Raw genomic sequence first — 22,829 nt, forward strand, 5'->3', positions numbered from 1 at the left:
ATAATTGCTTGGTTTTATTCTTTTTTTTCTATTGCTCACTTCTATTTTCTCTCTTCCATTTGGCATTGCATGTTTTGCCACCAGGTTTTTTCCTAATTTAAGGAGAAATTCAAAATGTGCTAGCAACATTCAGTCATGGCTTTGAGATGGAAGTATAGAGGCATGCCGGTTTACTGGCACGCTCCTAGGTTTTTAAGCTACAGGATGAAGTGCTTGGGATCTGCCAGTCACCAGTGTCATCTTGCTCAGATCTCTGTTTATGTCTTCCTTCCCTCCATTTTGGCTGTAAAGGCTTCAGGATACTTGCTATTGCCATTATAAGGGCAGTGGTCAATGAGAGAAGTCTCAACTGGCTGGTCAGATTTAATAATACATCTGTTTATACCAACTCTACAGTTACCTTATCTCTTCTTAGTGAAATAAAATGTTTATAACCTGTGGAAACCATGTTAAGGTAACAGAGGTGATGACTGTTATCTAAAAGATGCAGGTAATATAATTTGGTAGTCATCTTTGGTTTTTTAGAGAATGTCTATCAAAGAGGACCCTATATTAGAGACCAATGACAATAAAATACATGAACTATTCTTCAGCGCTGCAAGCTTGTTTCCCACATGTTGCCTTTGATTTTCACAAATTTGCCAAAGATATAGAGGCAGAATTCCAAGAAGTCCATAAACAGCTGCAGAAAAGTTACAACCCTACCATGAGAAATGAACACAATAAAGTCCTTCTTGTCCTATACATCTCATTCATCATGGTCTTTGACGGAAATGGCAGCTGCTGGGTTTTATCACACACTTGTTAAATCCAGTGTGCAGTGGTTTTGCTGCGGATTAGTTTTATTTACCATAAAGGTTAGATGTACCCTGTACAAACAGCACAAGAAATTTTGGCCCACTTGTGGATTTGTCCTGGGCAAAGAGGTGGGTACTATTTCAAAGTACAGCATATGTGTTCAGAAGTTGGAGAGAAACCAGCAGGGTATGCCTACAGGTACAGCACCGGGGATGTGAACGAATGGCCGTTCTATGCCAGAGGGACAAATTCCAATTCACTTGCCAGAGCTGGGTTTTTCTTCACAGGTAATTGGAAGTGATGTTTGGAGGGATTTCTGGTTTGATTTATAAAATAGTGTAAATCTACTTAAAATACTTGGATGGATATAACTTTTTTTTTCTTGCCACTCATCATTTTGCAATGTATTGTATGCCCCATAAATGTATTCTTTCCTAGGCTGAAAAACATAGGCAACTCAACTGTTCCTCATATGGAAAGTGTTCCATATTTTTACCATCCTTGCTGCTGTTCCCTACCTTTTCCTATTCCAATTTTTTGATTTGAGGGGACCTCAATCACATGCACTGTTTAAGATGTGGATTAATCGTGGGTTTGTATGGTGGCATAATTATACTTTTTTTTCTGCTTATTTGACTGTAACAGATGCTAGACTTACAGATCTGATGTCTTTTCCTCTCCCCGAAAGGTGCAGACTGCTTTTTAAAGACTGGCGTTGGGTTTTCCCCACTCAGCCATAATCTACTGCACAATTGTTTGGATTTTGGATCCACTTTCTGCTGTATGGCCCCCTGAATACTCCTGAATTCTTCTGCTGTGAGCATTACCAAGTCCTTTGCAATTTCATTGTCCTTTGAATGGATCTTTTACAGCCTTGTTAACAGTTGACACTAGCAGTTGTCTTCACTCCTTTTTATTCCTGCGATCTGGAAGAAGGTTTAGATTCCTTTAGCTTGTTACTCTTGGACTTTGGTTTTTTTTTTTCCAGCCTGTCTGATTTTATTTTCACACTTCATCTGCCAGAGCTTTTGAGCCTTCGGTTTTCTTTGCTCAAAAGCTTAATCTTTTTGAATTATAACCTTCTTAATTCTCGTAATCTGATTTATTTTCATATTAGTCACACTCTTTTCCTGTAACTTTTCGTAAGAGTTTTCTAATAAATAGCACATGCTGGTATTGCACTTCCAGTAAAACACCTTTCTGAAAACTTTCAAATTCCTGTTAGACAGTTGTTGGGGAGTTTTGGTTTGGTTTGGTTTTGTTTGTTGTTTTGTTTTGTTTTTTTTTTTGGGGGGGGGGGGGGGGAAGGACTGTTATTTAGTCAACCATTCAGTTTCCTTACCTTTACATGATTAACACTGGTATAGTCGTGATCACGTGCCTAGAGTGTGAGCAAGTATAAAACACACAAGTGTGATTGTCTCCGAGATCTCTAACTTTTTATATGCAGGCAAGAAAGACACAGTGTAGTGTTTATTTGTGGTGGATGTGTGGGAAATTGGAACGATGGTGGTGATCCATGGAGAGAACGTGTTAAATGATTTCCCAGGTAAGTTAACTGACTGTCCTATAAATATTTCTATATGAACAAAAAGGTTGATTTGTTTTGATATCTCTTTTTTTCCTCAGCAACGATGCTGGAAAGCAAACAATCCACACACACACCTTTTTGTCTTCAAGGTGTTATATTCAGACAATTGATTTCAGCAGATCTTTATTTCTGAGAACTGCACAGTATAAGTCTGCTACTCCAACCTTACAATTATTCTAGATATGTATTGTTTTACATACTTTCTAGATATCTCCCATGGGCTTTTCACTGAGTGAAAGCCAGCTGATTATTCCCTCAGATAAGTCACCATGTTGCATGAACAATGCTGACGGCACCAAAAAGTTTGTCTTTGTTTCATTGTCCTTCTGTTGTGAAAAATCCTGAGTATGCACCTCTTAATAACTGAAACACTGCTTTCACAATTTTAATTGGAATTAATGCTTAGGAATAACGTTTTGGGTTTTTTTTATAGATGTGAATTCCGTCAAAGTAAGAAATAAAGTGAGGAAATTAAAAACTACATTGAAACCTACAGTGGATTTGTTGGAGTGGTGGTTATCTTACAATCTATTCCAAGTCTTCCTTTATCATGGAATACACTCCAAGGAGGCACTATCTGGGACTTGAAGATAGGCAAATTGGGAAATTCATCCTGATTTCCACCCTTTTTCTCCTAAAAAAATAAAACCAGCAACCCAAAAGCTGTATATAATTGTGTATGTAATTAACACTATGCGCTCTAGGTGGAATTTGTTTCATGTAAGTTTATTTTGATGTGTGCATCCAAGCTGCTAGGCTAGGCAGTACTTAAGCAGTCCATTGATAAAAATGGACTGTAACTCATCTTCATGTTCCCACCTCTTTCCAGTCATGCACACCTGAGTCCTGAAATGAGTCGGGGGGCAGCTTTGGCAACCACCACGGACTACTGACCTAAAAGAAAGACCCCCAAATACCCTTGACTCAAGGATTTTGGCTCACATTGTGATTTTAACATGCTTTTAGACCCTTTCACAATGTAACTTCTAGAACACCTGGTTTACAGGGCAATGTTGTCCTTACTGCTGTTCATTGTTATTATCATTGCTACTGTTGTTGTTCAGATTGTTCTATCACTCTGTTGTATTAAATTCCTTGTTACTTTAGCCCGGGTCTGTGCCTAACTTCCAGCCCGACCGGCCGTGGGTGGGGGAGGGGCAACAGCAACGTGCTCTCAGATCCCGGCAGGAATTAAACCTGCACACACAGTGCTGCATCTAAGCTAATTATTCTTTCCAGACCTTGGAAGGCCAGGGATTGTTGCACTGAGACACCAGCATGTCTCTGCACAGAGCTAGGTCAGGTCCATCAAAGCTTTTTAACTCAAATATATCACTTGATTATTTGCTACACACAAACTAACCCCACATTAAACAACATGGGTGCAAACCCAACTGAGTGGAACAAAGAGAAACTGGGAATTTGATTTATACAGAAGTTACACCATTTTTTTCCATTATCTAGGAAATCTCAGGTTCTTATTACTCCAATTTAATGGACAGCTGACTGTATTTGACTTTTGTGTACAGAGTCAATTTTTCACTTATTTTTATTACTTAATGTCATCCTTTTTGCAGACAGGACACTTGTTGAAAGTCAGTGTCTTCAAGAAGCAAAGAACTTGGCCGAACAACTTACAGAGGTTCACAGTGATTACAGCTTCAGTAAATAGTTTTCCTTTGGGAACTCAAACCATTTGGCTATTGACTTGAAATTACTCTGTAGGATCTTATCAGTTGTCTCAAAGGATATTAATGATCACTCACTACAGCAGCTCTTTCTTCATGAAATCCTTGCAAACCTTAACTCTGCCATTGTGCTGGAAGGTGCAGCAGGAAGTGAAAAACCAGCATTGTTCAGGAAGATAGCTCTTCTTTGAGCTTCAGGCTGCTGCCCCATTTTGAACAGGTTTAAGTTCGTATTTTATCTTTCCCTGAGTAACGCAAGGTCAGATGAGAGCATGGTTGATATTATATGCAATCTTCCAGTAGGATTTGTGGGACCATTAACAGCAACAACTCTAAGAGATGTAATTCAGCCACTGAAAAAACAGGTCTTAGTTCTATTGGATGAGTATAGTAAGATGAATTCAGTGCCCCACATTGTAAAAGAACTTTGCTACGACCACTTTAAGCATTGCAGAATTCCCTCTGTCCAGCACTGGGTATGTACTAAAGAAATTTCTCCTACAATATTGACCTTGTGGAGCAGCTTCTCTTTCAGCTGGTTGGTACTTGAAAAGTCTATGCAGACCATTGAAAAGACACCACTTTTTATGGAGTCTCTCGCTGCGTATTGGGTACAGCACCCAAAGCATAACATAATCAGTTATAAGGCTATTTTTAAAGCCTATCATCTGCTCTGTCACTTACTAAAATGCAGTGAAGAAAGAGAACATATACCGGCTATGTTTTCCTCATGTGATGAGCTTGCCTTAACCAGTCTTTCTAAGCCATCCTTTGACTTCACTGAGTGTGATCTCTCTGAAGCAGGAGTTGATGGAGATGAAGCTGTTAGGCTGGGTTTACTGAGCAAATTTACTGCTCAAAGGGTTCATCCAGTTTATAAATTCTTTCACCTCTTGTTCCAGGAGTTTGTTGCAGGGAGAAGACTCAGTGAACTCCTGGTTTCTGATGAAAAAGAAAAACTGGAGTGAGGGCTTCAGTACTTGCAGCAAGTCAACACATTTAGACTAGAGCTGGGTGCTATAGCTTTTTTATAGGTCTACACTTGCAGCTTTTCTCCAAAGCAGTCCCCAAAATTATATCATATTTATTTAAACTGATAGACTGCAAGGAGTCATTGGAAAGCTAGTCAGAAAATTAACATCTGCAGAACCATTCAGCCCTTCCCATAAGTATGTTCTTCATTGACCAGTTAAGTTTTATTGATCCAAAACTGCTTCTTCCAGTTTTCATTCAGTATTTACTGGACTTTACTAGTTCTGTAGTTTATGAGAGTAGTACTGTTACTCTGTGTCCCCCAATAATTTTTCTGTTCCTAAGAAGCAAAGGTATTTTTTTAAGTCCATTTTTATCACCACAAAAATCTAAGTTGTGGTTTTTTTCAACATTACCCAGAATCACTGTCTCTACTCAGTAGATTTCAGGTTGCAGGACAGGGAAGTGAACACAAACAAGAATTTAATATATATGAAATAGGTCCTAGCTATTTTTCATTGGAGATGCCAACAATTGACAGGGATTATGCTCCTGCTTTTACACATTTTAATGACATAGCACAAAGTTGGACTGGATGATTTTCAAGGTCTTTTCCAACCTAGACAATTCTGTGATTCTGTGAAAAAGTGAAAGAAGATGAAAAAAACTAACAGCTTTTTTTCACAGGTGCAAGAACATCTACCAGATTCCATTGTGTGTCCTCTCCTACTTACAACAGGGAAGATGCTGCTTTTAAAATGTACGTTCAGCAACATCAGTTCCTTTCAGGAAGCTGACCTCAGAAATTTGATGTTTTCTGTTTTGGGCTATATTGAACTTCAGCTGCAGAAGAGTCCTGGATTTGTAGAAGTTATCCAACCTGCTATTGAACAGTTCAAGGAACATTTTTAAAAAATTTAATTTACATCCTCTTAACTTGAGGATAACAGAGCAAGAATTAGTTCTTTTAATGTCTTTTGTGGAGTGTCTTGAGATACATGAAAAAGAGATGCCAGATACAGCATACTGAATTTTGGCAGAATGTAACTTTTCTTTCTAGTTCCTCTTTTCTTCCTCTCTGCTTAGTGCCTGACATCTGAACAGCTCCATATCCATGAATAATAAAGCTGTCTTCTACCATATGCATTTCAGAGGATAGGCAGCCGTTATGCGTTAATGGATTTCCATCCTGGCCCCTAATTTCAGACTATGACCTCAGTACTGGCTTTTGATCTAAGAGGTGTTTGTCACTACAGGGGCCGAACTGCACTTTATCAGTTCTCTGTGCAATACAGAGGGCAAGCTAGGAGGCACCAACAAACATGCGCTTTCTGCTTGGAGCAATCTGAATAGGTCTGCACTGGGCTTTCAAAACAGAATATTGGGCAGTACATGAGCATTTATGGGATCCTAGCAGATGTATGCTCAGGCTGCAAGCAGCAGAAGTCTCAGTGAAGAATCAGTTGGCAGGGAAAGGCAGTGGTACAAAGAGGATAGGAAGAAGCAGTCAAGAGAAGGGAAGCCAAAGATGTTAGGATGTGAGATAGTGAAGTTCAGATACAGAAACCTTGGCAAATTGTCAGAAGAACAGAGGGATTAAGCAGATCAACACAATTTCATTGTACATTTGTCTGGCTTCGTTGCAGAAATTCTTTTTTCAAAACTGGAAAAATTCATCTGCCTGGAGAAACTGTCAGTGAGTGTGCTAGGTTTGTGTGGTGGTGTTTTTGGTAGCCAGGGAGGGAGCTACAGCAGCGGCCCCTATGAGAAGCTTCTTGAAGCTCCCCTGGCTCCAAGTCAGACCTGCCTCTGGCCAAGGACAAGACAATTAACGATGATGGCTATGCCTCTGTGATAACACAGAAAGGAGCAGGGGGACTTTACGAAGGAGTTTCAAGGAGGACACCTATGCAAACATCAAGGACAGTGGAAGGAAGGAGAAGGAAGGGGGGGGAGGTGCACTGGTGCAGATGTAAGCCAAAACGTCTTGCTAACATTTTTTCTTTTTTTTCTTGATCTTGTTTTTTGTCTTGCTAAATTATTTTTTTTGAGAATGAAGTAGGTCAATGTCAATGTAGCTTCTGGAATGTGCAGCTGAAGGTTGGTGCTTTTGTGAAGAAGAAAGGGGTTTGAAGGTAAGACAGAAATAAATAAGACAGTTGGGGCCTATTCTTGAAGATAACAGGAACAAGCTCAGGACAAATTAAACCAAACCAGCTCAAGATACAACACAGCTGCCCAACTCCTCCTAAACAGACCTTTGTGAGCTTGTGTGAGCACTGAGGTCAACCAGCAGACACGGTGAGGAAGATTACCGATGACCACCAGGGACCCCTCGAGATCACCACCCAGCAAGGAAGCGCATGTGTAATTAGGTTGCAGATATTGCAATTAATTCCAGGAAATCTAATGTAACTAATTTCTTGGAAAAATTATGAGCATGTATAATCTGACTGTATATTAACTGCCACTTACAGATACAGGGGTGCACTCACCTTTGGGAAGCTATGTGCGTGTGCACCCAGCGCTGCAATAAAGAATGCTGCTTTCTAACGCTCCAAAACGAGTCTTAGAGAGTTCCTCTGACAGCTTTTAGAGTAACACAGATTCCCCCTGTATCCCATGGTGAGATGGCAGTGTCACCAAAATGGGATAGAAGAACTGATTGACACCAATGTGATGTAGATAAGCAGACAGTCCTTTATTAATGGCCGGGTGCGCAGGGGAATCGTCTCGTCAACAATGCACACCTAACTCCTGTAGCATGCTGATTATATAGGATACACTAATACATATTAATCAAGATCTCATACATAAACATGCTAATTCCTGTAACTCATCTTCATGTTCCCACCTCTTTCCAGTCATGCACACCTGAGTCCTGAAATGAGTCGGGGGGCAGCTTTGGCAACCACCACGGACTACTGACCTAAAAGAAAGACCCCCAAATACCCTTGACTCAAGGATTTTGGCTCACATTGTGATTTTAACATGCTTTTAGACCCTTTCACAATGTAACTTCTAGAACACCTGGTTTACAGGGCAATGTTGTCCTTACTGAACAGTCTAACAATGGTACCTCATCATGAATCTTATTTGAACAGAAATCTGGTTAATGATTATTACCAGCCTATGTGGCCTTAGCCTGGGACTTTACAAAGGACTGTATAGCAGCATAACTCATTGTATGGTTACTCTAAATCTTTTCTTATTTAAATCCAAATCATTAAAATCAGCTCAAATTAATAACAAAACAGTAACAGCAGGGCCACCTCCCTGCCAACCATGAAGGTCACGGGAAGAGCAGAGCTTCGCTTGCAGCCTGTAGAGGACCCCTGGGACTCTGTGGGTAGAAGAAGCCCGCATTGTTGTAGTTGGGCACTGGAAGGACTGCAACACGTGGAGGCAATCCATGCTGGAATGGTACCTGAAATAAAGACTCTGGAAACCAAGGTTAGTTTAGAGAGGAGATACTGCTTGATTCTGTGCAGGGTGCTAGGTGGAAAGCATCCACAAATCAAGCACACCACACAAAAGAACTTCAAAATATTTATACATTCCAAACTACAGGATTACATATTTACTATAATGATTATTGGTTAATTACTTATTACTTCTATCCCTTGTTGTTTAGTAACATACTCGCTCCAATTTTCTGTGCAAGCTTAAAGGGTGAGGGTCTTTCTTTGGGCCAGGATCTTAAACTGCTGATTTACACAAAAAATTTTAACAAACTTCCATGGTCCAGGATGTTTCTCTTCTTCAAGGACAGTAGCTTCTGATTAGATCCTTGTTAATTATTGTTGATCATTTGAAGAACAGACTGACCTATCTGATCCATCCAGTCTGTTCTTGTATTTGATGAGAAACATTTGTATGGACGATAATATACACTATGTGTCCTTGTGTACAATGAGAAACATTTGTGGGGCCTGCAATGTGTAATGAGAAACAGTTTTGCAGCCTACGATTCCCAGTAAACAATACATTATTTCCTATGGATAGTAAGCACATGAAATTTAAGCAACTCTGGACAAAGTCCTTTGTTCAGGGTAACAGGAGCATCTGGAGAAGAATGCACCCCGTGGGGAGGACTCATCGCAGAGAAAGTTTGTAGAGGCCTGTCTCTCATCACAGGGATGCCACGTGGGGTGGCAGGAAGAATGCAGAGGAGTGCTTCCTCCTGACCTTGGAAGTCAGACTGAATGCACCCCTCATCCCCTCCCCCTGTGCCACTGGGGAAGAAAGTAGAAATATCAGGAAAAAAAGCTGGGCCCAGGAAGAAGGGAGAGGTGGAGTGAGATGTTTTTAAGATATAGTAATTTTTCTCACTGTCCCATTCTGTCAAGTGTTGGTTTTGTTAGTGTTTGAATTAAAGTGATGTTCTTGTTTTCTTCCCCTGACGAGTCTGTCTTTTGCCTGCGGCTGTTTAAATGGGTGAGTAACACCTCTCTGTCCTGATCTTCATTCCTGAGACTTTTTTTGTTTCATTTTCTCCTTCCCAGCGCTGGGACTAAAGGAGTGAGTGAATGGCTGCTTGGTGCTCATTTGCCCTCTGGGCCTAAACCATGATAGTGAGTCAATATGAGAACTGCAGCATATTTGATACAATACCTGCTGACTTCATAAACCTCTGTAACATGAAGAAATTGTTGATGAGCAGAATGAAGCTTGAAAACTGTTCTAGGCTAAGGTGCACTTCAAAACTTCAAGTACTGTATTTCACTAGAACTTGTTAATACCAAGTAGCAGTTTTAATTTCTCCTTTAACAGGCATGTAGCTTCTCTGTGTTGTCTTCCCATTGCTTCTGCCCTACAGCTTCTACTTTGAGTTTACTACCCCAATAAAAAAAGAGGAGATGAATCTTTCAGTGCTGTAAATTCATTGACCTCCATAAGTTAGTATGGAGGAGTGAGCACGACTGTATTCTTTGTTTTCCTGGTGTGAATATTTTTCCTTCTTGATACTCACAATCTGCTGTGAGGGAAAAGGAGCACAACTGGCAACTGAGTCCAGATCATGTGCATAGCTGTTCTGACAGGTCAGTGAGTGGGTTGTGCCCTCTGTTTTAGTGGCCTTAATCCAGGAAGACGCTTACTTTTCAGTCTGAGGCCCCTAGATAACAGATTTTTTGTACACTATGATAATAATTACCCAGCTCTACTTCAATATAAACATACAGTATAAACCAACAGCATTCAGTGAACTCTACCCTCAATATCTCAATAGCATTTTACAATGTACCTAAAACTAATAATTTTAGGGGAAAGGTGTCCTGCTAAATGTCAAGAAATATTTTTTCACATGTGAAAGAGACCAGAAATGCATCTGTAGCAAATCATGCTTGCATTTTGGCCAGAATGATCCATTATGGTTCTAATTACAAAATAAAACACAGGCCATCTGATTTTAACATTTAAACTGAGGAATCAATTTGCTGCTCCCACTCATCTTTTTATCTGTCCCATTTGCTTTTGTTATGATATGAGACGCTTCCCTCTACAGTCAAATTCACAGGTGGAGCTAGGAGACCCTTCTTGATTTTTGACCTTTGTTCACTAAATTTCCACTGTTGCAACACTTTGTTTTGTGGTTGAATTTATTAAGCACTTCCAAGATAGCTCTGTTTTTCACCTGGACTTCTCCAGCTACTTCAGTTCTGAATTCCTTCTGGCAGGAATTTCTTCATGCAAGAAATCAACATAACTGCGTCATTTTTGAGAGATCAAGATTTTCTTTTTTCAGGTGTGATTTTTTTTTTTTTAATACAGAAAACTCACTTTAAAAAACTTAGTAGTTGAGAGAAACTTCTAACTTTCAGGTCCAAGAATGAAAATGTATACTTTCCTCCTAGTTGCTGCTCTGCCCAATTTTGTCTCTCTCAAAGGCTGGATCTTAAAAGCCAATATTTTGATGCCAAGGAAGCTTGTGAAATAATTGGTTTGTACATAGCTTTCATTTTGGCTGATCTAATTTGTGGCACTTGACAGAATTATTTTGTTTCAGGTTCTTTTGAAGATCTTAAGAAATAACTTGAACAGCCTAAATGCCATCTGAGATACTGGAGAGTATCTAGAACTAGAATGTTAAATCAGGTATCACAAAGCAGTTTGTGATGAAGGGCATGCATTCATGTTCTTCTGAAGGATGAGTTGAGTGAGGTGGGTGGCTGTCATAAACTATGGAATCAGAGATGTTCAGCACCTCTGAAAGCCAGGATGGTCCTCCTGCAAAAGCCATGTCTATAGGGAACAGGGAAATGTTGAAAAGGCTTGAATTTTAGGAAGAGAGGATTACCCTAATTTGTTTTTCTTTCCTCTGGATCCTTTGAGTTTGGCAACATGGAGGATTCCTTTTATCTTTAGAGGACTCAGTGAGACCCCTTAGACCCTTTCTGAAGAAGTTCTGCCTTATCTGTTGACAACCTTTACAAGATCTTCAGTTACAGAGTGAAGTGACCTTTGGAATAATGGGAGCAGCAAACCTGAGGAAGGAAAGCTGATAGAATCTAAATTTAACTGGTTGGTTTTTGGTTTGTTTTTTTGTTTTTTTTTTTTTTTTTGGCTCTGCTGCTGTCAGTCATTAACATTACAAGGTTTAGGAAACATATACTTGTTTAAGGTGCACATCTGTGGGACCTGATGAGATGCATCTGTGGGTCCTGAGGGGGTTGGTGGATGAAGTGGCTGAGTCACTATCCATCATATTTGAGAAGTTGTGGCAGTCCGGCAAAGGTCCCGCTGACTGTTAAAGGCAAAATATAATTTCCCCATTTTAATTAAATGAAGAGGACGCGGGGAACTACAGGCCTGTCAGTCTCACCTCTGTGTCTGACCAGATCATGGAGTGGATCCTCCTGGAAACTATGCTCAGGTACATGGAAAATAAGGATGTGATTGGTGACAGCCAACATGGCTTCACTAAGGACAAATTGTGCCTGACAAATCTGGTGGCCTTCTATGATGAGGTTACAGAATTCATGGCTAAGGGTAGAGCAACCCGTGTCATCTACCTGGACTTGGGCAAAGCATTTGACACTGTCCCACATGACATCCTTGTCTCTAAATTGGAGAGACATGGGTTTGATTGTTGGACCACTTGGCAAGGAAGGAATTGGCTGGATGGTTCCAATCAAAGAGTTGCTGTCAACAGCTCGATGTCCAAGTGAAGAGCAGTGGCAAGTGGTGTTCCTCAGGGTTCGATGTTTGGACCAGTGCTGTTTAACATCCTCGTAGGAGACATGGGCATTGAGTGCACCCTCAGCAGGTTTGCCAATGACCCCAAGCTGTGTGATGCTGTTGACATTGTGGAACTAAGGGATGTGCCATCTAGAGGGACCTTGACAGGCTTGAGAGATGGGCCTGTGCAAACCTCATGAAGTTCAACAAGGGCAAGTGCAAGGTCCTGCACATGGGTTGAGGCAATCCCAAGCACAAATACAGGCTGGGTGAAGAGTGGATTGAGAGCAGCCCTGCTGAGAAGGATTTTGGGGGATATTAGTTGATGGTAAACTATGAGTCAGCAACGGGCACTTGCAGCCCAGAAAGCCAACTGTATCCTGGGCTGCATCAAGAGGTGTGGCCAGCAGGTCAAAGGGAGGTGATTCTCCCCCTCTACTCTGCTCTTGGGAGACCCCCCCTGCAGTGCTGTGTCCAGCTCTGGGGGCACCAACATAAGAAGGAGATGGACCTGCTCAAGTAAGTCCAGAGGAGGGCTTCAAAGATGATGGGGCGCTGGAGCACCTCCCTTATGAGGACAGGCTGAGAGTGTTGGGGTTGTTCAGCCTGGAGAAGGCTCTGGGGAGACCTTACAAAGGCCTTCCAGTACTTAAAGGGGGCTACAGAAAAGATGGGGAGGAACTATTTATCGGGGAGTGTAGGGATAGGACGAGGGTTAATGGTTTTAAACTAAAAGATGGTAGATTTAGATTAGATCTAAGGAAGAAATTCTTCAGTGAGAGGGTGGAGAGGCACTGGAACAGGCTGCCCAGAGAAGCTGTGGCTGCCCCCTCCCTGGCAGTGTTCAAGGCCAGGTTGGACGGGGCTTTGAGCAACCTGGTCTGGTGGAAGGTGTGCCTGCCCATGGCAGGGGGGTTGAAACTAGATGATCTTTAAGGTCCCTTCCAACCCAAACCATTCTGTGATTCCATGAATCTTAACAGCAAAGGTTGTCTTCTTTCTGCAGCATACAATTTAGGTGTTCTTAATTTGGAGGAGCTCATGCTTCCTGCAGGGAAGGAAATGAAGCCTGCAGCCAAACTGAGTGTTGAGTGGTGTCTACACGTGCTGCACCTCAGATGCTTCTCATTTATCCTATGTCTGGATGATGACAGCTTATTAGAAATAGTTGAGTTTACAGGAGAGCTCTTCAAACATGAATTAACAGAGAAGTTACTGCTTCAGGATTAATTAATCTTATGTATTTATACATTAAAATTGCAAATTATTTGTAATTTTTAATGGGTATAATTTCTTCCTGTTTGTTATATACATAGCCCAAAATATTTCTTGCATATCAAAGTGTAATCAGATTGCTTATATACTAGACTTTGCTGAAACCTCTTTTGGAATGTCTCCAGAGTTCCCCTTGTCTTCTACAAAGCGATGTAAATTACAAGAAAAATAACTGGGGAAAATAAGTGTGACAAAATAGAGCTTCATCACTTCATTGTTCATTATATTAGCTTATATGTCCTAGCTGTTAAAACTGTGTATTACCATATTTATTGAATTTAATACTTATTTAGTATAGTCTTAAAACTACCATCTCATATATAGGCCAGGGAAAATGTCTTCTTTTGTAAGCAAATGCTAAGTATGTCATATCATCTTCCTTCATTTTTGACAAACATTTTAGTATATATTGAGTCCCATCCTGTAAGTAGGCTGACCATAAGGCAAGAGTGAAGAGCATTATGTGATGGTGCACAGGCATGGAGGAGATTGTTACACTCAGTATCTTGTATCTGTGCAAAGCTGATCTGGTGTCTGACTTCAAGTGGTTGCATAAGCTGGCACTGTATTTGCTGTGTCTGGAAGAGTGGTATTCAACACACCGGTATCTTATTCTGCTAGGCATTAATGTGCCTGCTAAAGTATCCCCTATTTAGTCTCCTCAGTCTGAGGTATTAAAATGCTTAAATAAGTTGAGTTTGAAGTTCTACTTTTTCAACCTAATAGCAACAACTTTGTTTTATTTTTCATGTACAGTACCTTAGCTTCACTGTATATTCATCCATGTTCCCTATGGGTTTGGAGCATCTTTAAATCCTTATTGATGTCTCTTTATTTTTGCAGCAAAAGTTGCAAACTGTGGAGGTTTCCAGGAGCTTGAAAGGCTCTCACTGTTATTACAGTAAATCATGATGTTACAGAAACTGGTTAGATAAACTTCTTTAGAACACTTAATAACATGCCTGCTTTAAAAGAGCTGGACAGTAGCCGTATATTCATACAAAACAAAGCCAGTGACAGCTTTTCTCCCTTGCCTTTCTCGATTGCCTGATCTTGTGACAATGGTCGGTTGGCTCCTTGATGCAGAGAACCTTAAAATATTTGATATCATGAAGGAGCAGCATCCCTAGTCTAGGAGTTTAAAATTATCTTGGCAATGGGTTTTGCCACTTGCACTGATTTTTCCACACTAGAATAGTTTGAAAGTGTTAGGATTTTGGGGTTTTTTCTTTCTTGATTTAGGAATTATATACCTGCATTGCAAGTAAACATACACTGTAAAATTTTCACCAAGATGAACCACGCCTGCTTCTTCTACAGCAGGGTTAGGTTAATGTAAAAGGACCAAGGGATAAAAGATAGGATTAACATAACTCTAAAAACCTGACTTGCTTTGCAAATATTGTTACAGTTTGTAACTAAGTGATATCTTCCAAAGAAAAATGTAGAATTTTGCTTAAAGCCTCTTTAAAATAAATTATTTCTATTCAGTTGTTTTACCTGCAATGAGATCAATTACATGAATCACTTAGGAAATAAAAATCAGAAAACCCTTTATGGTCAGGAATACACTAAGAATAGTGGATGCTAGATTTTACCAGCATTAAAAACTGTTAAAGGCCACTTTTTCTAATGCAATGCCAGATACTAACAGAGGACTAGCTGACTGAGGCAGATGGCGGTTGTGCCTCTTTAGCAATGAACAGTTGCTGAACAGCTGATGTAGAAGCTTTGTGTCACTGCAAGCAGTCTTAATTTATTTCAGCTAGACAATTGGAAAAAAAAGCCTTCAATGTGGTTTAGTGAAATTAAGATTATGTCTTTCTCTTTTTGCTCAATTATTTGTGGGAAAACTGATTTTCTGACACTTGACCACAGTAGGAAATGGAATTGAATGCAGCAAAGTTCAGGCATGTATTTGGCTAGTTTTCAGAAAACCACTAGCGTTAACTAAATTGCTGTCTAGATTTGTGGCTGCAGCCTCTATTCCACAAGTTAAGACTGTAACGGCTGAAATCTAAGTCCATATGCTATTACCCTCTCACAGTCTCCTTTTTCTAATTTGCTTTTAGCAATGGCACTCAGAAACACTGGTGTATTTCAGCCATTCATCCAACATAGATGTCTATTGAAGCTAAAAACTAAAAATCACCGCAAACACATCACCCCCCTAGAAATTTATTAAGGCTAATTTTTTGTTTAAAATACTTTCTAAATCCAGCTCATGTTAAGGATTTTAATCAGACCCTGTCCTGGTTTCAGCCAAGACAGAATTACGTTTTTTTCTTAGTATCTAGAGTGATGCTGATTTGGTTTCAGTAGGGATTTGGTACGAGACGAATGCTGATAACACACTGATGTTTTCGGTTGTTGCTGAGAGATCATGGACTCCAACTCCCCATGTCCTGCCCATGCTCAGGTGTACAAGGAGCTGGGGGGGGAGCACGGCCAGAGCACTGGACCCAAACTGGCCAATGGAATATTCCATATGATGTAACATCATGCTCAGTATGTAGAGAAGGGTCAGCTGGGAAGGAGGGGGTTCTGTCTCTCTTCTGGGATTGCAACGGTGGGGGTCTTGGTATTTCACAATTGCTAGCCAGGAGTGGGCTGGGTATTGGGCCAGAGGTGGTGAGCAATCGCATTGTGCATTACCCCTTTGTACCTTCTAGTATTGTTTTATTTCAGTTATGAAACTGTTTTTATCTCAACCTACAAGTCTCCCTTCACCCCTCCAATCGAAATTTCTCATTCCCCAGGCAGGGGACAGTGAGCAAGTGGCCGCATGGTGTCTGCCTGTCAGCCAGGTTTAAACCACGACAGACCTATATGATATATTTCTTAATATGATGATATACCACTTTCCTGGCCCCTGCCAGTGGTGGCCACTGTAACATATACTGCTGCCACAGCAGCCTCCTAAAAAAAGTATACTGTAACTGCTAGTTCTGGTGTTTGTCATTCAGATACAAAGTCTGACGAATACAAGAGATGTTAAAATGGGAGAGAAATCTACCATGTGGGGTTAAAAGACTTAAATCTATCATGTGGTAAAGAGACTTACAATTGTTTCAGCAAAGTAAAAAATACTTTATTGCTGCAGTGCTTTCTAAATACATTTTGACTAGAGGTTTTCAAGAAATAGCCTGTTTCAATGCACATATAATTAGTAGTGCCAAGTTATTTGTTTACTTATCAGGGACAGCTCAATGTTAAGAAAATATTAACTGTCTTGAGAAAATTCTCATCTTCACCATCTACCATCACTGTATGATACACACCTCTCAGGGGGAAAGATTTGTACCTGGATTTTAAAAAGAAGCAAAAGTTAGTATACAAGAGCTTTTTGTTTTTAAAGAAACAAACAAGAATTGCTCAACTGCACAGAAATTGTATTTTGTCACAGAAAATAAGAAAACAAGTCCCCAGGAGAATATAGTTTTTGTTCTATAAGGAACTGAGCAACATACTGGAGAATTCTAAACAAAGGATTTCAAATAAAACCACAGGCACCGAAGTAATGAGAACAGAATTGCTCAACAATATCAAACTGAAATGTTGATCTTGTCCTGAAAAAAAGAGTTTAGCTACACATCCTTCTATTCCATCTGTATAAAGAAGCAGTTGCTTCTGAAGGTGTGTACGTAGACGAAAAAAATGCATATCACTTAAAAACCTTTTATTTTTAAAATAGACCATAAAAAATAAGGTAATTCTTAGTAATCCAAGTAAGATGCACTGTTAATCCTGATGCAGAGATGCTGCAGTTAAAAGAGCAATAAAATATTTTTCCTTCATTTTAGCCAAGAAAATACTATTCCATGGCTACTAAGCAACAAAGGGATTAATAGTGGCAGAAGTGGTCTTTGTAAGAGCACCATAAGAGCAGGTGGAAGTCCCAAAGCTCACAATTTTTGCACAGAATTAAAAACTTCTTTAGAGCTTGTGAAATGAACTGTGGTTTCAAACAAAATCAGTCAAACAGTGTATCTTCATTTAGCACAAAACTACAATACTTACAATCCGTCAAAACAACGATGTATATTCATTTATTTTGCATGCATTTCTCTCTCCAGCGCTGCTTCCATTCGACTTTGTTTTAAACCCTACAGGAAACAATTTAGCAAAATCTTATTTTTATTAACATGGAAACGAACGCTTTAGTCACAGAAAAAAATATTTTTGGACAACTTTTTTTAGTCCTCTACAAATCAAGAATGGCTTTTAACAGTTTGGGGAAATCAGAATGGGCAGTTTAAAAAGGACAAAAGCCAAACTACATCTTCTTTATAATTAGTGGCTTTAGATAATAAATAATTTTAAATCTATATTTCTTGTTTAATTTAAAGTAAATTAAAGCAATCCACAATTATACATAATCTGAAGCAAGGAATTCCAAAAGTAGTCTTCTGAAGATACTCAATGGCACCAAATCCCTCCTTTCCAACTTCCCCAATGCAAAGAGTTTAATTCCTCATTCTTCATAAGTGTACAAAGGAAAACAGAAATCAATACTCTGTCACAGATTTTTCACAACTATGCTGTCAGCTTCTGCTGGACCTTCACCATCACATGAGACAATTACTGATGAGTAACCCCTGCAAAAATGCCAAATCTGATCCTAAATGTGACACTACCATCATACTCAAAGAAAATACATAAAAGGCTACTTAAAAATAAGCATATTCAAATTTACTCTGATCCTAAATGTGATACTACCACTTACACTCGAAGAAAACACATAAAGTCTACTGATAGATATATTCAGATTTACTTCACCTGTCTACATAGACAGAACTGGTTATTTCAGAATGGCTATGAAACACTGGCTATAAAAGTACCTCATGGGACTACTCCAGCGGAACAAAGAACTAAAGCAACATCAACTATACAGATATGCTGGCTCATGTGATTCTGAGTCAAGGACAAGAATACTTACACAATACAAAAATACCCTTAAATTTGGCTATAATAAATTAGAATAAGAGATCTAGAAAACAGCCCTCCCTGTCTTAACTTCTTGCTGAGAACAGCAGTAGCAACACAAAAGCAAAGTTACAAAGACACTTCAAGACAAAAGTGGCACATACCAGATAATACCCAGTGTGATAACCACTCATGTACCAGGCTATCAACATGCTCCCCAGTGCTTCATCATCCTCAGGATAATCTGGCCTCATAGGTGGTGGAGGAGGAATCAACTAAGAAATCACAAAGCAAATGTCTGTGTTTGAACAGGATATATCCCAGGTTAGATAGCAAACAATTCTAAAAGATCAAAAGATAAAACTGTAAAATAGGAACATATCCTCAATGCATTCTCTGAAAAGGAGTCAAATAAGATGGTATTTTCTGAAAACACTGATTTCCAAAGCCTGGGAGAAAGAGGATTCCTGTAGATTAACTCTACAGAAAAGGTTTTATTAGGGGAAAATATTTATCTGCATCAGTAAAATGCTGTTAATCAAATCTAAGATGTAGTTTCTTCAAATATTTTTTCTCTTGATACTCTTATCCACAGCTTCACTGTCACAAAAATAAGTGCAGATGACACCTTGTGCATTAGATTCTTGTGATATTTGTAACTGAGTTATCAAATACCTGGAAAATACAGACTAACACAGAAATGTGTTCTAAAAACACAGGCGGCAAGCACATTTAGTTAGAAAACTTGAGATCTCCAATACTGATATCTGACACTTTTTTCCTCATTCTCCATCACTTACCGGTGGTCTTGCTGGGAAGGGTGGGGGCCAGCAAGATAAAAAGGATGGAGATGACCTGAGTTTTGATCCAGGCTACATTGAAAAAAATGAATAGTGCAAATTAAAAAGAAATTTCAGGCATTAGGATTTTATTCAAGAGAATTATTTGAAGCAATATGCATACCTGAAACTAAAGGCAACATGCCAGCAATTTAATGAAACTGCAGTAACAACACACAGTGGCTATTTCTATGGAGCATTCCATGACTAGAAAAGTAAAACTTACATTACTTGTGCCACTGAGGTAAACAGTACTGAAACAGGGCTCTAATTAATACAAGCATTTAAAAAAGTTTTTTCTAAATAGAGATCAGTGGTTGCACTCTCACATGAAGAAACATATCCAATACTGCCCACAGGCAAACAGATAATTTCTCTCCTTCTGTGTGGCTGGAGGCACGTGCTGACTAAATTCCATTATGCTTTTGAATGTCTTTAAAATGAGCTTAGATACAAATCTATTAATACGGAAGAAAAAAAAAGAAAACCTTATGAAGAAATCTTGCACAAACAGTAAGAGAAAACATAATGCTGCATTCAGCTGTTCTATTAGACTCCTACACAAGAGAAAAACTGAAGAGCATGTCAACATCCAAGTCCTCATAATTCAATAGAGAAGCTACAACTGAGAGCATCTGTGACATCTGAACATAACTTTTTCTGCCTTCAGTGTCCTTTATAGTGAAATGTATCAACTGGCTAGAAAAAGTGCAATCTTAAAACATCAACAGTGCTATTACTAACAGCATTATCACAGTCCAGGGAACAACATGCCTCTTTTAAATTACAAGGCAATTGCAACCAACTGTTAGCTGGGGAGAAGGCTTTCCTCGCTAGGCAGCAGCACTGCAAAAGGGCTACACTGTGGCCAGATTATTATGAAATGACATACCAACAGGTTCTAACATGCATATCTGTATATCCATTCTCAAAATGCCTTTATTTTGTTTCTAGACAATATCATCCTATTGTGTCAGAATTTATAATAATAGGCTTACGGTGGTATATGAATTATTTCAGATAAGGCTGAGCTTACCCTTCCCAGGCCTCCAGCTGCTGGCGCTGCAGGAAAACGTAGGTATTGAGGGGAGAATCTTGCTCTTGTGTAGTTGTTTTTGTTTTGATATGACTGGAAAGATTTTTCACTTTCATCGGTTGAATACAGAGTCTCATCTTCATTCTAGAAGACCAATCCATTTTTATGAGGTGCACTGAACAGGAGTTTACAGCAAGCAATTTTAGTGTGAAAAAGCCTGGAAAGCCCCATTCACATCCTTACCTCGCTCTAGCCCTTCCAGTCCTACTCAGGAAAGATCTTATAACCTCATAATCTTATCTGCTCAACTTTTTAGCTATGTAATCTTTCACTTGTGAATTTCTTGTTGTCCCCTTTCTTCCATGCTGGGTTCAAGAAGGGGACACTTTCCTTCCCACCATCAGCTTGTGTCCATTCACAACAGAATCAGGTATCAATTCTCACTTTGAAAAGCACAGTGGTACCACAAATACTGAAAAAGCTGGTTCTCCCATTTTCTCTTTTCTTTTCAGAAGAATGAAAAAAAGTGTCCCTCACCTCCCCAGAACTCCCCATCCCATTTACTGTTTCATCGCTGGCTGGAGGAAGTAGATCAGACAGGTTCTGCTCCTCCTGATTTCCATATCCTGTGTAAGTAACAACACATGTGCCTCTCTTCTGATTGATGGCAGCAATAGTTGCTAGGTACAGATTACCATCCTCAGACCAAACAGCGTTACAGCTGTCACCAACTTTCCACTACAATAAAAGCAAGAGAGGGAAGTAAATACCCACCACAGTCATCAGAAAGATGTCTTTTTGTAAGCTACTTCTTGTCCCAGCCACGAGAAAGATTACTCCCACCCATAAAATTTTTTTTTGTATTTAGCAAAACTGCTCAGCATAACCTATAAATAAGGTTTATAACGTTATCATCCCCCTGACCCAGAATGCTACTCTCAAGGCGACAGAGAAGTACAACATACAGTACGAGTACCACTAGCACTTACGGGCGAAGTGATCTGTCTCGAAGGCACTATGTTGCTCCTTTTTCTATTTCTGTTCCTTTTATTGTTTTTTCTCCTCATCCCCAGGCGCTGCTCCTGTCTGTCCGAATGCTCGGAACACTCTTCGTTCTTTAAAGCATTCTTCGTGAAAAGAAAGGAGAAAGAGTAAAAGGCAATGCAGCGGGCCCCGGCGGGGCCCAGCTACCCGCGGGCCGTCCCCCTTACCTTGAAGGAGGCCACCGCCTTGTCGTACGCCTTGATGAGGGCCGTGTCGTCCCACACGTCCGAGTCGTCGCTCTGCGGAGGCCACAGACCGCTTTATCGCCGCTCCAAAGCCCCGCTCCCGCCCTCCCGCCCCCGGACGAGCGCCCACCTGCCCGGTCCCGCGCCGGAACAGCACCCGGTCCGCCATGGCCAACCGCGGCCCCGCGCGGCCCAAAACTGCGCACGCGCCGCACCTTCATTTCCGGCGCGCGGCGGCCCCGCCCCGTGGCAGTGACGGCGGGCGTCAGCTGACCCCGCGGCGCGGGGCGGGGCCCGGGGCCCGCCGGGCGGGGCCAGCGCTCAGCCGGGGCGTCTCCTGCCGCCGCGCCGTCCCTGCCTTTGGGGACGCTGTCGCTGAGACGCCGCGCAATAGGCTAGTAGGGTGCTTGACTTCGGCTTTAGCAATGCCGGTAAAATGATTGATTTCAGTTTTAACAATGCCTTAGGATGTGACAACGTTTCCTCAAAGACTTCGGCTGAGCCAAATGTGTGTCAGAGAGGGACCCGGGCGTGTTGACAGCCGGCTGAACAGGAGCCAGCAGTGTGCCCAGGGGGCCAAGAAGGCCAATGGCATCCTGGCTTGTGTCAGCAATAGCGTGGCCAGCAGGGACAGGGAAGGGATCTTACCCCTGTACTGGGCACTGGTGAGGCCGCACCTCGATGACTGGGTTCAGTTTTGGGCCCCTCACTCCAGAAAGGACATTGAATGACTCGAGCGTGTCCAGAGAAGGGCAACGGAGCTGGTGCAGGGTCTGGAGCACAGGTCGTAGGAGGAGCGGCTGAGGGAACTGGGGGGGTTTAGTCTGGAGAAGAGGAGGCTGAGGGGAGACCTCATCACCCTCTACAGCTCCCTGAAAGGAGGGTGCAGAGACCTGGGGATGAGTCTCTTTAACCAAGTAACAAGCAATAGGACAAGAGGGAATGGCCTCAAGTTGCACCAGGGAAGGTTTAGACTGGATATTAGGAAGCATTTTTTTACAGAACAGGCTGTTGGGCGTTGGAATGGGCTGCCCAGGGGGCTGGTGGAGTCCCCATCCCTGGAGGGGTTTAAGAGTCACATTGATAGAGTGCTGAGGGATATGGCAGAGTTAAGAATGTTCAGTGTTAGGTTAATGGTTGGACTAGATGACCTTAAAGGTCTTTTCCAACCTGGATGTTTTCGTGATTCTGTAAGTGCCACTGAACTCACATCCTTGAAAAACCTGGCAAACTTGAAAGCAGGAACCAAGACTGAGCCAACTGAGAGCTAGCAAAAAAATATGCTTGATTTCTCAC

At 40.9% G+C, this 22,829-nt stretch overlaps 2 protein-coding genes across 3 annotated transcripts; one reads left to right on the forward strand and one right to left on the reverse strand.

Moving 5' to 3' along the window:
- Positions 1-528: 528 nt before the first annotated feature.
- NAIP (NLR family apoptosis inhibitory protein) lies at positions 529-13,458 on the forward strand. Its single transcript, XM_074932716.1, is given in 21 exon segments — positions 529-584; positions 586-723; positions 725-966; positions 969-1,095; positions 2,264-2,347; positions 2,823-2,983; positions 3,919-4,504; positions 4,506-4,568; positions 4,570-4,612; positions 4,614-5,127; positions 5,130-5,430; positions 5,432-5,632; positions 5,691-5,952; positions 5,954-6,062; positions 6,693-6,749; positions 9,625-9,738; positions 10,641-10,745; positions 10,748-10,795; positions 10,905-10,934; positions 10,937-10,990; positions 13,235-13,458. Coding segments are annotated over 21 exon segments (3,519 nt in total).
- A 3,117-nt stretch (positions 13,459-16,575) lies between these two features.
- SMN1 (survival of motor neuron 1, telomeric) lies at positions 16,576-21,780 on the reverse strand. 2 transcript variants are annotated; one of them, XM_074931878.1, is made up of 9 exons: positions 21,664-21,780; positions 21,516-21,587; positions 21,294-21,431; positions 20,869-21,042; positions 20,305-20,448; positions 19,230-19,301; positions 18,594-18,704; positions 17,524-17,609; positions 16,576-16,807 (listed from the first exon to the last, which is right to left on the reverse strand). In XM_074931878.1, the coding sequence occupies exons 1-8, from the start codon at positions 21,700-21,702 to the stop codon at positions 17,553-17,555; spliced, it is 807 nt and encodes a 268-aa protein (XP_074787979.1). In that variant the 5' UTR covers positions 21,703-21,780; the 3' UTR covers positions 16,576-16,807; positions 17,524-17,552. The 2 variants fall into 2 exon arrangements, with proteins under 2 accessions (XP_074787979.1, XP_074787978.1); XM_074931877.1 differs by having other exon boundaries at positions 20,842-21,042.
- Between the last annotated feature and the right edge of the window lie 1,049 nt (positions 21,781-22,829).

Source organism: Athene noctua, chromosome Z (genome assembly GCF_965140245.1).
Source record: "Athene noctua chromosome Z, bAthNoc1.hap1.1, whole genome shotgun sequence".
NCBI classification, from domain to species: Eukaryota; Metazoa; Chordata; class Aves; order Strigiformes; family Strigidae; genus Athene; species Athene noctua.

What these genes read in the sequence shown, in the direction of transcription:
- SMN1 (XM_074931877.1), bottom strand. Translation starts at nt 21,702, where the DNA reads ATGGCGGACCGGGTGCTGTTCCGGCGCGGGACCGGGCAG. An exon ending in TCCGGCGCGGGACCGGGCAG is followed by an intron (nt 21,588 to 21,663) that starts GTGGGCGCTCGT and finishes TGGCCTCCGCAG; the next exon opens with AGCGACGACTCGGACGTGTG. An exon ending in GGATGGGGAGTTCTGGGGAG is followed by an intron (nt 20,449 to 20,841) that starts GTGAGGGACACT and finishes TTGGTCTTCTAG; the next exon opens with AATGAAGATGAGACTCTGTA.